Consider the following 18,933-nt stretch of genomic DNA (forward strand, 5'->3'; position numbering starts at 1 on the left):
GGGTTGAACTCCATCTGCCACTCCTCAGCCCAGCTCTGCATCATATCTAAGTCCCTTTGCAGCCGACAACAGCCCTCCTCGCTATCCATAACTCCACCAATCTTTGTATCATCTGCAAATTTACTGACCCACCCTTCGACTCCCTCTTTCAAGTCATTAATAAAAATTACAAACAGCAGAGAACCCAGAACTGACCCCTGCGGAACTCCACTTGTAACTGGGCTCCAGGCTGAATATTTACCATCTACCACCACTCTGACTTCGACCGGTTAGCCAGTTCTCTATTCAATTGGCCAAATTTCCCACTATCCCATGCCTCCTGACTTTCCGCATAAGCCTACCATGGGGAACCTTATCAAATGCCTTACTAAAATCCACGTACACTACATCCACTGCTCTACCCTCATCCACATGCTTGGTCACCTCCTCAAAAGAATTCAATAAGACTTGTAAGGCAAGACCTACCCCTCACAAATCTGTGCTGACTGTCCCTAATCAAGCAGTGTCTTTCCAGATACTCAAATCCTATCCCTCAGTACCCTTTCCATTACTTTGCCTACCACCGAAGAAAGACTAACTGGCCTGTAATTCCCAGGGTTATCTCTATTCCCTTTTTTGAACAGGGGCACAACATTTGCCAGTCTCCTGGTACCACCCCCATTGACAGTGAAGACGAAAAGATCATTGCCAACAGCTCTGCAATTTCCTCTCTTGCCTCCCACATAATCCTAGGATATATCCCGTCAGGCCCAGGGAACTTGTCTATCCTCAAGATAATGCAGCCAAAATTTTCTTATTCATTAGTATGTATCTATTCTATAATAGTCTTAAATGGCTATCACTGCATATCTATTGATCTAAACTTAAACCCAAATTTTCCAATTTACTTTAGCCAATTATATTTTCATAGTCATCATAATTCTCCAAATTTAAAATAGTCCTTGACCCACCCCTCTCTTCTCTGAGCCAAATACAAAATGCAATCATTTGATAGTTATTCACTACCCAAGAGTGCCTTCACTATGAACTCATTATTTAATCCCACCTCATTGCTTAATACCAGGTCTAGTCATCGCCTGCTCTCAGGTCAGCTCCAATACATAATATTTTAAGAGACAGTCAATTACCTCTTCATCTAGGATAATCCTGCAAAGCTAACTTTTCCAGTCTAACCATAAATTAAAATCCCCATGACTTATGGTCATATTTTTTCTGCCAAGGTCATAATTTCTCCCTTTGTGCTCTGTGTGGCTACTCTATGAGTCTACACAACACTTCCACAAAAAGAAATTCCACCACTTCTTACTTTTGCCATTTCTTATCCCCACCCAAACTGTGCCCACATCCTGGTTTATTGAACACAGGTCGCCTCTCTTTATTGCATCACAACCATCAACTCAGAACTATCTTTCTGCTTTTTTCTCATTTCCTGTTCTTCCTAAATGCCCTGCTTCAGATATAATTTTAAAAATGTTGCTTTTTAATATTTTAATGTAATTTGTCCTTTTTCCTCCATGGATATGGAGAACACTGTCGAGGGCAGGAGAGACATACTGACAGAGACACAGAATGCAACATCACCTGGATGTTTCATGGTATTACCCCAATAATCAACATTACCATTGACCAGAAACTGAACTTGACCAGCCATATAAATTCTATGGCTTCAAGGGCAAGCCAGAAGTTGGAATTGTGCAATGAGTAGCCCACCATTGGTCACCCCAGTGCCTGTCCACAATCTATAAAACAAAAAAAGGTCCAAAATCAGGAATATATAGAATACTCCCCAGTTGACTGGATGAGTGTAGCTCTAACACGACCCAAACAGCAGCAAGACAAAGCAGTCTAGATTGAACATGGTTATTATGATACCAGTCTAGACTCCCTTCACCACAGATGGCATCAGTGGGCTCACCCACAAACTGCAGTGCAGTAATCACCAAGGCTCCTTCAACAGCAAACTAACAGGAAATCTTTACTGCCCAGAAGACAAGGACAGCAGATAAATGGGAACACCGCCATCCATAACTTCCCTTCTGAGTCACTCACCAAACTGACTTGGAAATATATCAATTATTCCTTCAGTGCTGCTGGATCAATATCCAGGAACTCCCTCCCTAATGACACTGTGGGTGTATCCACACCAAAAGAATTGCAATGGTTCAAGAAGCTAGCTCACCACCACCTTCTCCAGGCCAGTCCGAGATGGCCAGCAGTTACTGCGCTGGCCAATCTCGCACAAAAATAAAAGTAATCTATGTTCGTGAGTGGATTGCTAGTTGGCCATTCCAGAAAAGGCAGGCAGATATCCTTTCCTAAAGGGCATTAGTTAGGCAAGTTTTCTGGAGCTAGAAACAGGCGAGAGCTGTAATCCCAGTATTGTTTTATTTCCCCCACCCCCCACACCTCCATGTGAGGGCATGTGTTGAGTGGAAACTAACGGGGTGTGAGATTTCTACATTACTGCAACTAATGGATAGGGGGCAGAGTGAATTCCTATAGTCCAACTCCAAAAGAGATCCAGCAAGTAGTTTTTTTTTAATCTTTTCGTTGCAGGGTCCAGAAAGAGTTAATATTTTGAAATGAAGACACTGATTCTAGAGGTGTCTCAGTTTAAAGTATACAAGACATGGTGTCATTTGCAAGTTTACTGGCTTTCCCCATTAGGGAGGATGTGTTACATTTGTGGGGGGTGAGGTGTTGGTTGCAAGTGGTTGCTGGGGGGAGGGGGCATTAGGCCTAGGAGAGTCTCTTGGCTCAGGAGGTCATTCCTTAGTACCCTACTCACACCTGACTGCCCCAGACTGGGGGACTTGGAGGTGATCCCTAGCTCTGTGCATCACACTACCACCTTACCAAGCAGACTGCCATGATTCCCTATTTGGGAAACTAACAGCACTCTTGCCTGCTTGGGGAGATGGTAACCCAAGGCCTTATTTTCCTTTGTTCTTACATGGCCATTAATTGACCACAAAGATTTTAACTTTCTGCCAAGTCAACAAAGTCACCAATAGATCTTCTCATACAGCATTTTAACTGGAAACAAGTGACAAGACGGAGGAAAGTGTCTTTTCAGGTCTACAAATGTTGTTGACGACATGACATTAAGAAACCCATTTTAAGTTGTAAGTGAGCCGAAGTACCAGCTTGTTTAAAAGATCCTGGGAAAAGACAATGAATACAGCAGAGCGAATGCAGAAATTTGCTGAAAACCAGCAGAGTACAGCTGTACCCGTTGAACGGGTATGGAAACAGGGGTGACCTTTCACTGAAGTTTCAGTACCTAAGGTTATTGCTGGGGTAAAAAAGGTTAAATCTTTTTCCTTCTGCTATCTGTAAAAAGACCACTTCAAAAAATTCTGTTTAACAGTTGTATTTTCCCTTCAAAGTTTATTGGGATCAGAAGTTAACTGGCAGCCTCTTATGAATATGCTCAGTGACTGATCACGATCATAATTAAAATGGTGAATATAAAACAATCTTTAAAGCCACATTTCATTTATTGCTCTGACTTGTTCAGTGTTACCATTATTTGTGCTGTCAGCTGAAGGTATCTCCAGGATAAAAAGGAAAAAAAAAGGTATATGCAAGTTAGATTTTTGGAACAAATCTAAACTGACTCCAGTGCAGTACTGAAGGAGTGCTACATCGTCAAAAGGTGCCATCTTTCAAGTTGACAATAAACTGAACGCTCTATCACATGAGCAGAAAAGATGACATGGCAACCTTCTGAATTGTCATCAGGGTGGACTGAAATTTAAAAAACAAAGAAAAAGTGTGGAAATCTAAGGCTCAGAATCAATGATGAAAGGACATTGACGTGTTAACTGCCTCTCTCCCTCTCCAAACAGGTGTTGCCGGCTGTGTTTTATCAGCATTTTCTGACATTACTTCAGAATTCCAACGTCTGCATTATTTTGCTTTCACATCACTAATGGAGTGGTCTCCAAAACATTTATCCCTCCAGTCACATCACTCAAAAAAGCAGATGGCCTGGTTATTTATTTCATTGCCAATTATGGGGTTTTGGAGCTCAATTTATTTGTTGACTTGGCAGATTGGAGGGGTGTGGGGTCGACTGGGAAGAAAGCCAAGTTAATGGGAGTTTATTACCTGTTGACAATCATTACAAATTTCCAAATGCTTTGCGAGGTATCTTTAGAAAATCAAAATTAAAATGTGAGGAAAATTGCAGACTCATTTATATATAATACTGCACTGTTGGCAGCATTTTATTTTTCGTTACCTGACTGTAGTGAGATATATTAGTTTTCCCAGCTGTGTGGGGGTATAATGATTCTCAGGAGAATTGTTGTTGTGGTAGAATGGAATCAATGTAAATTGGACTGAAGCCAGTGACCAAACTCAAGCTTCTGGAACGAACACTACAGCTATAACCGTTCCACAAATCAAAACACGATACCATTGCACTGTGCATTCCTCTCATGGCTAGCAGTAAGATTTAAAAAGTTTGAATTGACAGAATTTACCAAAACACATTGCCGACTGAAGCGATCACACCCCAGTTCTTTTCACGCATCTTCTATTAGTCCTGTCCAAATTCACAATCAATAACCTTTTAAAAAAGAATATTAGCCATTCCTCAATAGTGTAAAAGTAACTATGATCCATTCTCAAGATGCACTGCAATAACCCACCAAGGCTCTTTCAAGAACACCTTCCAAACCAGTGACTTGTACCATCTAGAAGGATGACAGTGCATTTGATACACTGGAACATTACCATATGTAAGCTGGCCCCTCAGTTACACACCAACCTGATTGCGAAAGATATAGTTTCCACAGTACCTCTACACCAAAATGATGCAACTTCCTTCTTAACAGTATCACAGGTCTATGTACAGCCCTCAGACTGTCGAGGTTCAAAATGGTGCTCACTATTGTTGTTACAGATCAGGCCACTGAAAACTATAAAGGTAGCAGCCCAGACCCTAAATTTGCGAGTTTTTTAAGCCGGTGTAAAGTAGATGTTCCAGGAGAAATGCAGCTGGTCAAACCAGTTTGAAACAAAACAGGATTTATTTACAAGATTACTAAATGAAACAAAACAACAGTAAAAAGAATACTGAATAACCTAACCTCTCTGAAAACCCAACAGATCATCCTAACTTACTGATGCTATTCCAAATATTTGTAACAATCCCCATTAAGCACCCCTTGGCAAAAAAGGTAAAAAAAAATCAAACAGGGTGTCACAGGATAGAAGTCAGAGAGAGTACCAGTCTGGACCTGCATCTTTGGATCCAGCAGCTTTGTTCCCCCCATACTACTGTTAAAAACCAAACCAGAGAAAAGCCGAGCTGGGAGAACTGGCAACTCACCTTTCATTGTACAAGTATTCTCTTTTTTAAAAGAGCTTGAAAGCCTTCTGCCAGAGACAATATCTGTTAGCTATTAGGTTTGGCTCTAAAACCTTTCAGCCCCATACTTTTCAGAGTCTGTGTCATTTATAACCCCTCTGAAGAAAAAAAAGCCATGGACAGCATAACTTTGCAAATCTAATTTAGACAGTAGTGTGACAAAGCTGCTTCTTTAACAAAGGCATCGAGAACAAATGCTGGCACTGCCTAGGGCACCCACATCCCAAGAGCAAGTTTAAAAATGAGCTATTTTGGCCATTCATTAAAAGCCTTCCTCATTCAGTTTTCATGAAAAGAAATAGAACAAATCGCACCCACCCAAACTTGTTTTGCTATTCAATAATCATGGCTGACCAATTTTTCTGTTCACTCCCCACAGTCATTGCAAGAAGTCAAAAACGGTCTATCCCCATTTTAAAGGGATTTTATGGTGGACTATCCACAATTCTCCAGAGGCAGGGAATTCCAGTCAAAGTCTTTTAAGTGAGTCCTAAACAATTAGCTCATTATTCAAAGTCATCTCTAAACTCTCAGCCAAGAGAAACAAAATCATGGGGAGGTAGTAGTGTAGTGACAATGACACTGGGTTAACAATCCAGAAACTCAAGCTAAGCAATCTAGGTTTGAATCTCACTCGATGGTGAAGTTTGAATTCCACTTAAAGAAACTGGAATTAAAAAAGTTAACATAAACAGTGACCATGAAACCATATCGATTGTCACAAAACCCCCCATCCGAACTACATGTGACTCCAGACCCACAGCACTGTAGTTGACTCGCAAACACCCTCTGGGTAATTAATGCTGGGCCTAGCCATTGATGCCCACATTCATCAACACAAAGGCCTTACATAGTAAAGTCCCTTAATTTTCTTTTTAAAAAAAAGCAGTGTTTTTGATCGGTATGTGATACAATACCAGATATTTTGCATTAATGTCCGAAAATCAATATTAAATCCCACCCATACACTGAGGAATGATCAGAGGGAAGTGTGGAAAAGGAGCCATTGATTCCATCTCTCGAATACAAGAGCAGCTACCAGCTTCCTGGTGGCTGACAATCTTTGGGCACAAGCTGATTTCTCATATCAGATGTGACACCCCAGTGTTCAGAGGATGACTGACAGATTGTTCTCAGGAGAGCTACAGGCAAATTCCATTCCCAGTGTTTGGGACAGTGTCCACAGGTACTTGGAGATATAGGCAACAATCAACCCAAAGCCATTTGGCATGAAGGCAGTTGGCAATGCCCAAAGAAATGATCTACAAGGTCAACGTGCAGGGGTCTGGCTGGTTTCTGAGATGCAGAATTTTTTTGGCTTGAACATGAAAATCAATCCTTGTCCTTCAGTTGTAATACTCATTGTGTGCAGGTACAACTGGTAATTTGGTCAATTAGCCAAAGCAACCGCTTGTTTACTGTTTGCAAAGCTCAAATAATCCTCAATGCTGGTACTCAATTTAACACACTGCTGTTTGTAATCACCTCCGAGGGGTACTCCATGGTATTCTCCCACCTGACCACTATGGTATTTGCCAATACTGCAAGTGGTGATGTTGGATAAAGGCTGTTTAGTTCGCTACCGCCACCGTACTAGCAATTAATAGAGGGCATATCACTATCGAGGTATCTACACAGAGGCACCGTTCTCATAACAAAGGAGGTTGACTGCATGATAATGATAAACACTCTTTTTTAAAAAAAAAGAATTTATTCACAAGATTTGGGCATCACTGGCTGGGCCAGTATTTATTGCCCATCCCTAACTGCCCAGAGGGTAGTTAAAAGTTAAACAAATTACTGTAGGTCTGAAGTCACATGGAGGTCAGGCCAGGGAAGAATGGCAGTTTCCTTCCAAGGACATTTGTGAACCAGATGGGCTTTTCCCAACAATCAACATGGTCATTAAAACTCTTAATTCCAGACTGTTATCAAATTCCAATTCCACCATCTGCTGTGGTGGGATCCAAACTCAGGCCCCCAAAAATATTACCTGGGTTTCCAACAGGCCAGGAGAAAGCGAGAACTGCAGATGCTGGAGATCAGAGTCACGAATGCGGTGCTGGAAAAGCACACAGTCGGTCTAGCAGCATCCAAGGAGCAGGAATGCTGACGGAGGACATGTCCAAAAAGTTGATTGTCCTGCTCCACAGATACTGCCTGACCGGCTGTGCTTTTTCCAGCCCCACACTCACGTCTCTAACAGGATAGCAACAATACCACTAGGCTCCCACATTTCCTAAAGACTGTGACAAGAGAAACACGCTGATAAATCCAACCCACTTCTCTATTGGCAATGCCATTGGTATAAGGGGTGTTGCTCCAATCACCTAAAATGACCAGTTATTTCTTTGGGCTATGATCTGAAATAGGGTGAAATTTTATACAAAGCTTCTGATTAACTCAATTATTAAATTAGCAATAAAACCTATTCTCAAAACAAATAGCAAACACTGGTCAACAATATCGAAGCCATGATCAAGTGATATTCCCTCAATTCTAAGCACAGACACACAAAGACAGTGACAGTCTCTGTGGATATGATTTTTAAAAACGGGGAGAATGCTGGAGGAGAGAGTCTGGAAACAAAGGAATGAATATGCTGACTTCTCCGTCTAGTGGAGTTTCTGTCTATGAAAACAAATTGCTGTCACTATAGATTGATGGAAGATGCTCATCTCGGATTGATTTCAGTCTGGAACCATGTTTTTGGAGACTGGTCACAGTCCAATATTTCAGGTTTTAACGTAGCCAGAAATACTGATGATATTTGGAATTTTCAGGATTCTCTACTGCCAAAAGAATGTCAGGAGAAAACAAAAGACTTCCGGCCTTCCCTACATGGTTTTCCAATGGAGGGCTCTTTCCTAATGGCTGCGTTCCACTGTGCAGAACCTTTTACAGATATGACCACCAGAATGTCTGCAACTTTGAAACTATCTTATTTCTGCACATCTTCACGATGTGAAATGTAGCTTTTTCTTCTCAATGCCTGGATATTGTCTGTCTGCGAGGCCTTGCTGCCCTGCAGCACTGACCACACTTCATAAAAAGCAAACAGACATGGTTGCCCTTAAGGGAGGTTGATCCTCTCTCAGGATCTGTCGAGGAATCCTTCCTTTATTTCTGCTTCTAGCTTTGTTTGAACATATTTCTCCTTAGTTTTTTTCCTTCGACTGTTAGAAATCAATAAGAATTCCAACAATTTTGTCAGAAAGGCAGTGGGACAGTTTTTTTTGGTGGAGGTATGAGATTCCATTTGATTCAACCAAAACAAAAGCCATTGCTGGGCAGTTTCACTTTGCAAACAAAGGACTCCTGGTACTAGTTTAGAAGAATTGAATCTAGCTTCTATAAAATTACTCGTGTGATCAGTGAGTGACCACACTTTTGCTTCAAGTTGTGATTTTTTTTTTAAATGGGTTATTTTCTAAAACAAAACAGTTCTGACTACATTTTCCAGTTTATAATTCAAACTTTGGGCTGTAGGAGGAAAGCAGAGGACACCAGTGGAAATCCATACAGCGAGATTGTCTGCAAACACCACACAGGGGTGGAACCAAACCCAGGCCCCTGGCATAGAGGCAGTGTGAATCACTGCACCACTACAGACAAGGAGTACAATGGAGGCAACAAACTCTTTTTCCAGCTCTTCTTTCCAAAAGAAAGCAATTGGAGGCAGGGTCAATTGAAAACTTGAGTGAAGATACAGTGAGTCTTAGAAATAAAGCTGATTGATGGGTTGAGATACAAATCTGCCATGTCTAAATACAGACAAACGTGCTCAAGGGGTTGAATGGCCTCCCCTATCCCTATTCAATAAATGCAATTATTTCAATTTGTACTCAACTCAAAATTTAAAGACAAAAGTACTTTATCAACCTCAGGATTGTTCTTAATAAGATCCCATAGACTACATCTAAACTTTCATCATTCAACCTGAAAAAGATCAGGCTCTGGAATCTTCCCAAGTGGCTGCTAAATGCAAATTGATTCTAAGCGAATAATTATTCTTTTCAAAACAGTCTAAACATGATCAGACTTACCTCTTTCTCGATGTTCAATCCTTCAGCTCTCAGGTTTCTCTCAAACACTTCCCGTTTCTCTGCTTGTGCATTAGATTTTCTGTAAACAAGGATGTAATCTATCCGGCATTTCCCATCCCTGAAGAAGAGGCCATTTCCTTTATTTCTATCAGCAGCTTCCTAAAAAGAGGAATAATGCAGATATCTACATAATGCCTTGTAGCAATCAACATATTGCTACTTGGAACATCTATCCATTTAGCCCCCAACTTACCCACCCTCTACAACACTGCAAATCTGTCAGTCCAATTTTCAAGTTACTATTGAATCAGATTTCACTGTCCTTTGAGGTAAAAATGTTCCAGAAAACAACTCACTAACCTAACAAGATCCCACCTTCTTGTTGACCTCTTTGCATTTACTTTAAATCCTTATTTGTTGATTACCAACCCTTCTGCCAGCAGATTAGGATGAAAGCTTTCCCCTGATTTTTTTAACATCTCTATCAGCTCTCTTTGCTAACCTCTCAAGGAGAGCTCTCTAGAGCTGAAGTACCTCAACAACTCCTAGAACATTTCTAGCAAACCTCCTTTGCACCCTCAATGCATCCACACCCTTTATAGGTGAAGTATACATCAGACAAAAGGCTGGAAACAAAAATTATTTTATCACTTGTTTATTAAACCTTTGGAATTTTAAAAAAGACAGCTGGTAAACCTTGAATAGCAGAGGGAGAGAAATTCTTTCCACTGGTTGGCATGCAAATGGAGGATAGACACAGTCTGTTTGATAAAAGAATCACGGGGAAGAGAATATTTTCTCCTCCACAGTGTGATCGCAACGTTATCTGCAGCAGTGCAGAACACTATCTGCAGGTTTGTCTTTAGCTGCAGAATTCCCTTCACCTTGAACTCCAGCAGTGAATAGACTGCAGAGATATTTATGCAACATACACAGCTACCCCATCATCCAGCCAAGAGATGACAATGTTCAGCTGCATTTGAGGTTTTTTAAATGTCATTTTTAAAAGATCAACTAATGTCTTGTGCTTATGAAGACAACAAGAAATGTTCAAGTTGGAGTGGAAGAAATGAACATTTTTTGGACCTTGGGCATAATTTAAAAATTCCCTTCCAGTAAAATCTCTAGCCTATCCTCAGGAGCTCTGTTGCTCACCGGTACATCCATGTTTCACATTATATTACACCCATAAATCCTTAAACCTGCCAAAATGTGATGCGGTAAATTGTTCCTCAATTGACTGCAGATGCTGGAATCTGTACAGAAAACAAATGCTGGAAATCACTGCAGATCAGGCAGAATCCTTGGAAAAAGAGCAAGCTAACATTGAGTCTAGATGGCTCTTCAGAGCAGACATGAAGTGTCAATTTCAGACCACCTTGGGGACTCTTGCATTGTACAGCCCTGGACAATGCTAACCACATCTATTTCACGGAACAGTCAATGGGACTGTTAGAGTCCAACCTAGGCTCCAAAGTCTAGCAACCAGTGTTGAACCCATTGAATCAAGTCGGTCCCGACTCTCACTTAACAATGGTTACTCGAGTTTTAAAGTAGATGGCAGCTCTGTTGCACCCAATTCTCAAAATAAATTGGCCTATACACATTATCTGTCAAATTTCAGTCTCAATGGGTTTGGTGGGAGAAAACCGAGACAGAAGTCCATTGTTGCAAACGGACAGAGGATGGAAAAATTCCACCATATTTTAAGCGGACTTCCTAATTCATAGTGAGATTTGATGAATTGAATGGAAATTTGAAAGCTATGTCAATGTCAGTTGAAACAAGATTTTAGGAATGTTTTCCTAAGGTCAATGTTTCTTGTATCTTTCTTCTACCAGAAGAGTTCAAGTAGTTTCATATCGTACCAGTATTCAAGCTCACCTCAGAGAAGTTAGTTCCTGTATGACATGGACATCAGGAGAAAGGCCGAGACGGATGATACACAGTGGAGTCAAGAATCAAGGAGAAGTAAGTGAGTCACCTTTGTGAATCTCTGCAGTCCATACTGCAAAAAGTACTTTCACAGTCTTGTTCAAGAGAGTGTTCCAGGATTTGATTAGAACTCTTGGAGTTTGTTTATTTTTAATCATTTTAATTTTGGAGCTGTGAACTGTGAGGTGAATGCTGAAGGCCATATATGGCTTATGTTGATTTTCAACTGTGTTTTTTTGTTTGAAGAATTGTGATTACCAAAGCTACAGGACAGAGGTTTGATTGCTCCCTGGTTATCTTCCTGTTACCAACTTATTGAAAATCCATAGAATAGAAATCTCTTAAATAAATATTCCTCAGCTTACTGAAAACTGTTTGTACTGACTGACATCAGAAACCAAGATACAATCTCACTTGTCTGAGATTACAGATCAGAGAGACTTCTTCAGTGAACCTGCCAGGTTTTTTTTTTGTTTGATTTATCACTTTGCTAGGTATTTCAGATTGGCAGTGGGGAAGAATCAAAGATTGAAATCAGATATTAGACTACCTTGTTTAAATTTGCTCTGATAAAGCTTATTAATAAGTTGTCAATTATTTTGTTTAAGCTATGAACCTGGTGTCTGGTAAGTTATTCATAAAGTTTGGTATTGCTTATTTAAAAAGTCTGGTTAGGAACTATTGGGATCAATGTTGAAAAGCATAGAGTATTTTAATGTTACTGTATTGCAAAGAGAGATAAGGAGGCCAATGTGATTTGGCTGTCTGTCTTCATGTTGTAACAAGATCAAGCAATGAAGGCTTGGAATGTTCAATTGCTTGGCAAATGAATTTCAGTCTAACTTGACTAAAATCTAGGTACAGCGCAAACAAAACAGTTTCTGGATGTAGGTTTGCTCGCTGAGCTGGAAGGTTCATTTTCAGATGATTCATCACCATACTTGGCAACATCTTCAGTGAGCTTCTGAATCACTGATGCTGAATCAGTGACGAAACATCTGAAAATAAACCTTCCAGCTCAGTGAGCAAACCTACATCCAAAACCTCAACCTGAGCTACAAATCTTCTCAAAACTCGCTAGAAAAAATGTTTGGCTGCCCAGAATGCAAAAATATTCATTCCAAAATTAATAATTTTATTCCAAGTGCGGGGTACAGAAGATAGGTACCAAATTAACCTGTTTATCATGGAAAACAGGAAGGAGGGGTGTTCTGGTGACAGTGTGGTGACCTGTGAGCTAAAATGGCGCAATTTAAATCCCAGAGCATACAACACCAGCTATGAAAAGAAAACTTAATACACAGCAATAAATGAAAACTCGAAGGGCCAAATGCCTGCCATTGATGCATACATTTTTGTTAAAGCATCATTTCAGTTTAGTGTCATCATACTCCTACAGCTCAGAAAATAATGATAATAAAATATACAATACTATGATATTATTTCAACCCAAAACCTTCCCTGGAACATTTTACCCCAATTCCCTTTCCTGATATCCAGTTTGTATCAGGACAGTCCTGTGTTAAGCCTTTATCCTTCGCTTCATTTTTAACCCAAAATGATTTTAAATACATGGTGTGTAAATATCGATTCGCTGAGTATTCGAACACCCCATTTAAACATGATAACCTACACCAATTCATGCATGTAGTTCTTCACCATTCTCTTTCTCCCCTCCCCCCACCCCACCCCGATAGAGTCAAGTGCTACTTTTAAACATTCTGCATCTTTTTCATAACATGCAATATCAAAATGCAATTTGAAAACCTCTCACCTCAACTCCCATTTCCAATGCGCTCGATTCATCTGACGTGGTCAAATTGCCAGGATGAAGCAGGGAGTCATCATCTTTCGAAGGGCTGTTCCTACCTTCGGATTCACCCAAATAAATATTTGCATCGCGAGCCACTGAAACACATTTCAAGAGAAAAGATTTACAAAAAAGGAGAGAAGTGTAGTCCAACCTAGATAACAGGGAATTATAAACTTAATGGGCAAGGCCAAACCTTGTTCTTAATTAAACACGACTGAAAACCTCAAATTTATCATAGGCAGTTTGATTTTGAAGGTAATTATTACCAATGTCAATTGTTCTGCTGTCTTAAAAAGGGGAGGCACCAAAGGTTCAGATCAGGCTCAAAGATAGCACTACTCCCATCAGTAGCATAATCCTGCTCAGACAGGAATTTCTCACTTAACCTCTACCCTGCTCTCCCCAATAACATACTGTACCCTCCTCCTATACCACTCATCTTCCCCGCCCCACCCCCCAATGACCTAGTGAGCACCAAGTGAAAGGAACAAAGTCTCCCTCAGATTTTGTACGGATTTTCTCTACCTCAAGAAGTAAACTAGCAGTTATAAACCGAATCCTTCACAATTCCTCAGAATATCCCCAAGAGATTTTTCATTGCAACCAATGAAGCTCTTAAAAGCGTACTCACTGTTAGAAAAACGTCTATTAAATTGCATGTGGCAGACTCTCTCAAATAGCAAATGCAATGGCAAATTAGTCTATCCTTTCTAACCAGCAGAAATAGGATGAATAAAGAGAAACTAGCAGCTCATCATAGTATGAAAACTGATTAAATCCCTCACGACTCCCAACAATTTGGTAAGTGACATCTGCTTACACAATTGTGCCTCCTAATATAACATTTAGAGTCCATCTATCATTCTGGTAAATCCATGTTGCACTCCCAAGGACAAAGTAATTTTAAGATTAGAAGCCCAAGAACTGTTTGAATCACTCCAGGGCCTGACAGCCAAAGCTTAACTTCTACATTTTGCATTCTAACCCGCAAATGTATCGTGGGGAGAATTCCATTATCTTGGATTATTTGTACGTGAACAAGGTCCTGCCTGTAACTATCCTAGCCTCGCCTCATCATTAATGATTCCCTTCATGTGGCTGCACCCTTCCACAACAAATTGGAAAATAAAAGACTAAAAGCTGTTCAATTAAACTGAATTATTGTTGGAGAAAAAGCAGCATGCTCAGCATTTTATCTTGCACACAAAAATGCAAGAATGGCACATTTTAAACAAACAAACAACTCATAGGAGGCAAATTTAAAAAAAAGTCAATTGATTAGCAAATTGACAGAGACATTACAACAGAAAAATAATGGGAACAAGAGGTCTGGGCTCAAGTTCCTGGATAGCATTAAAAAGTGCTCTTTTCCCCATTCCTCCATCTTAAACTTTAGCAAAGAAAAGGAAAATAAAGTTTAAATGTATTTCAATATTGATTTGATTATCTTCTTAGATTGTTTCCAGCAACATTCTGGACTTTAAAATCTTTAATCCCTGGAATGCCCAAACCAATTATATAACAATCCCAGAAGCTACCCAAGTTTCACATTCTTAATGGAGAGGGGAATCAGATTTTTACAGATCCCTAGAATTGTCCAAGACTGAAAATCTGTTTTGAAGCTAAGAGTTTCGAATCCCCCATATCTATAAAACAATCTTCAAATAAAATTATTTTAGTAGAAATTGAGAGAATGGAAGGCAATGGGTTGAATATATCATCCTACAATGTTGGGATTCCTGCTGTCAGACAGGGGAAGGAACTAGTGGGAATAATTGATACTTGACAAGGCAAGGGCAACACGGAGTAACTCCAACACATGGGAGGAAGACAGTTCTCAGCCACAGTTAGGCAGATTTGATAGCTCATGTTTTCCCGGTCTGCATCCCCATGCAAGATGGCCATCAACAGTTCAACAACTGAAGCAAAAATTAAGTTCAAAAAAGTAACTTGGAAGAATTAATTGAAGATAAAATACTATTTGGAGTTAAGAGTATGGAAATAAGTTTTTTTTTAAAAAGAAGTCCTCAATTTCATAAAGATGGATGTTGGTGAAGCAGTGGTTCTGACCATGGCCCAGTGAGCCAGATAAAAAGACAGTTCAAATCCCACACGTGAGAGCTTAAGAATGTGCTCAAAGCAAGCTGGCCTGTTTCGTTAAAAAGTAACCATGAAGCAAAAAGAAAAAAAATAATGACAGGTGGGGGCTTGACTTCCTCTTGTAGGCTAGGCCCCTTACATGATTCCTGTCCCACAGGAATAGGATAGAAGCCAACAGTTTATCTAAAAGTTTACTTACTAGGACATGGACATGACTGGCTCAAAACATTTACTATACATCCCAAGTTACTCTGGAGATCAGAGTCGAGAGAGTGTGGTGCTGGAAAAGCGCAGCAGGTAAGGCAGCATCCGAGAGCAAGAGAATCAACGTTCCAGGCAAAAGCCCTTCATCAGGCATGAGGCTGTCAGATGAGGGGGTGATGAGATAAATTGGGCGGGTGAGGGGAGGGGAGCTAGGTGAGAGTGCGATAGGGAGATGGAGGTGGGGATAGTGATGACAGGTCAGAGAGGAGGGTGGAGCGGGTATGTGGGAAGGAAGATCTAGACAGATGGGACAGGTCACGAGGATGGTATTGAGTTGGAAGTTTGGAACTGGGATAAAAGGTGGGGGGAGAAAACAAAGAAAACTGGTAAAATCCACATTGATGCCTGGGGTTCAGGGACCCAGAGGTGGACGATGAGGCATTCTTCTTCCAGACATTGGGTGGTTGATGGAGGCGACCCAGGACCAGAATGTCCTTGGTGGAGTGGGAGGGGGAGTTAAAGTATTCAGCCACGGGGCAGTGGGGTTGATTGGTGTGGCTGTCCCAGAGACGTTCTCTGAAGTGCTCTGTGAGTAGGCGTCCTATCTCCCCAATGTAGAGGGGAGCAACGGATGCAATAAGCGACAATGTGTTGAAGTGCAGGTAAAACTCTGATGGATGTGGAAGGCTCCTTTTGGGGCATTGGATGGAAGGGAGGGGAGAGGCATGGGCACAGGTTTCGCAATTCCTGCAGTGGCAGGGGAGGGCGAGGGGGTGTAGACATGAGGACCAACTCACCCTCTCCTCTCAGCACCTTCCCCTGCCACCGCAGGAATTGCAAAACCTGTGCCCATGCCTCTCCCCTCCGTCCAATGCCCCAAAAGGAGCCTTCCACATCCAGAGTTTTACCTGCACTTCAACACATCATTTACTGTATCCATTGCTCCCAATATGGTCTCCTCTACATTGGGGACGCAAGACGCCTACTCAGAGCACATCTCCAGGAAATCTGTACCAACTAACCCCACCGCCCTGTGGCCAAACGCTTTCCCTCCTCTTTCCCCACCCCCCCAACTCAGTCAAGGACAAGCAGGTCCTGGGCCTCGTCCATTACCACTCCCTAACAGCCCAACACCTGGAGGAAGAACGCCTCATCTTCCGCCTCAGAACCCTCCAACCCCACGGTATCAATGTAGATTTCACCAGTTTCCTCTTCATTTCCCCTCCTCTCCTTGTTTCTACCTTATCCCAGTTCCAACACTACATCACCCTCATGACCTGTCCATCTTTCTTCCTTCACCCTCCTCACTGACCTATCACCATTACCCCCACCTCCATCTACCTATCGCATTCTCAGCTACCTTCCCCACCCCCCAGCTCAACTTCATTCCTGAAGGGCTTTTGCCCAAAAGGCGGATTCTTCTGCTCTTTGGTTGCTGCTTGACCTGCTGTGCTTTTCCAGCACCACACACTACTGATCTCTAGCATCTGCAGTCCTCATTTTCTCCTGGAGAAGGTAGTGGTGAGCTACCACGTTGAACCATTGCAGTCCATGTAGGGTAGAAATATCCCCAGCATGGTTAGGAAGGGAGCTGCAAAGATGCTGACCCAGCAATAGTGAAGGAATGGTGATATACTTGCAAATCAGGATTGTATGCAGTTGGAGAGGGAATTTGTAGCTGGTGTTTCCATCCATATGGGATGCCCTTGTCCTTCCAAGTGGCAGAGATCATGGGACTAATGAGTTATTGCAGTAGCTTTGGTGAGTCATTTAGTACTTATTGTGGATGGCACATTGATGCCACTGTGTTGGTGGAAGAGAGAGGGGAAACATCTCCGATCAGGAGATGTAAAAGCCATGTGGACAGAGTCATGATATAATGAGGAAGACAGGGCCTATGAATGACTAGTGCCAAATCAGTAGCTATACTGTAGAGAATAAATCATGAGATAAGGAGGGAATGTTTCAAAAAACATGCACTACATTAACCATGGGTTACTTTGATCTTCATGTACATTGGAAGGATATAGCAATGAGGAAGTCACAGATTGTATTCAGGAATATTTTCTCGAACAACCTGTTGTGGAGCCAACCAGGGACAAAGCTAATTGGGATCTGGCGATGTGTTATGGAGCAGGATTAAGATCAATGATCTCAGAGTAAAAAGATTCTCTCAAAAACAAAATGGATTTAGTATTTAAATAGAGTGGGAAAATGTTGGCTTGGAAATAACTGGGTAAAAAAAAACTTACATAAGGGAAATCACAAAAGAAAGTGCAGAGTTGGCTGGAAAGAGGTATAGCAGGGGAAAATAAAAACTGCTTGATGAAAATTATGACATTTAGAACAATTCATGACTCATATGTTTCATAAAAACTGTGCATGTTGCAAATCTAACAATATTGGTTTCAAAAGCTCAGCAGGTTTGGCAGCAACTCAGGAGAGAAATCAGAGCTAATGCTTCAGGCCAAGTTTTCCTTCCTCAGAACCAACAGTAGCTTGAAAAACACTGGTTTGTAGTTGACTACCATCAGTTTCAAGAAAGGTAGGCTGGCCCCATAAATGTTAACTCTGCTTTCTCTCCACAGACACTGCCAGACCTACTGAGCTTTCTCAGCAATTTTTCCTCTTACAAAGATATATTTCAGTTAGAAAGGAAGATTCTAGACAGGGGATAAACCAACTATGGTTAACCCAAGCAAGTTCAGAATATTTTTATATTAAGAAAAAGAAAAGTACAAGACCAGAGGCAAGAGAGGGGCTTGGGTAAGTCTTAAATTCAAGAGGATGATCAAAAACAATAAGAGGGAGAAAGTAAACTGGAGGGTAAACACTGAAGGCAAGAAATATCAAAACATTTGGAAGAACTCCTTTAAATACAGAAAGAGGTGTCAAAGTTAACATAGACTCCCTAAGAGCAAGGCAACAATAATGGGAATTAGGAAATGGAAGTTAAATAGGTACTTCACTTCAATCTTCAGAAGACATTAACAGCATTCCAAAATCACTAAATAATCAATATACAAAAAAAAAACAAATAAATACAATAACTATCATGACAGAAAAAGTACCATGGAAACTAAATGGGGTCTAAAGACCAATAAGTCCCCTGGACCTGATGTGATACATTCTGCGATATGCAAAGGAAATCACTTCAGAGATAATGGATGCACTGATAGTGGTCCATCAAGAATCCTTTAGATGCTGGAAAGAGTCCCTAAGGGTAGAAAACTGCCAAATGTAACACAGTCAAAAAAGGTACCTTTTGTTTTACATCTGTCACACAATGAGCCAGTTAGCTTAACATTGTTGTGGGGAAATATACAGTATTATTAAAAAGGATATAATAGCGGGGTATTTAGAAGTGAGGACTGCAGATGCTGGAGATCAGTAGAGCAAGATGCTGGACCACAGTCCAGCACCACACACTCGACTTGTTAGAAGTGTACAACATA

At 41.0% G+C, this 18,933-nt stretch overlaps 1 protein-coding gene across 1 annotated transcript in view; it reads right to left on the reverse strand.

Moving 5' to 3' along the window:
- LOC132825045 (anoctamin-4) overlaps positions 1-18,933 on the reverse strand; it is a 180,132-nt gene that overhangs the window by 73,889 nt on the left and 87,310 nt on the right. Inside the window, exons 6-7 of the mRNA XM_060840051.1 lie at positions 13,129-13,269; positions 9,427-9,581 (exon numbers count right to left, since the gene is read on the reverse strand). Of these exons, the coding sequence (XP_060696034.1) occupies positions 9,427-9,581; positions 13,129-13,269 (296 nt within the window). The remainder of the gene's footprint in view (positions 1-9,426; positions 9,582-13,128; positions 13,270-18,933) is intronic.

This window comes from Hemiscyllium ocellatum, chromosome 19, assembly GCF_020745735.1.
Source record: "Hemiscyllium ocellatum isolate sHemOce1 chromosome 19, sHemOce1.pat.X.cur, whole genome shotgun sequence".
In the NCBI taxonomy this organism is placed as follows: domain Eukaryota; kingdom Metazoa; phylum Chordata; class Chondrichthyes; order Orectolobiformes; family Hemiscylliidae; genus Hemiscyllium; species Hemiscyllium ocellatum.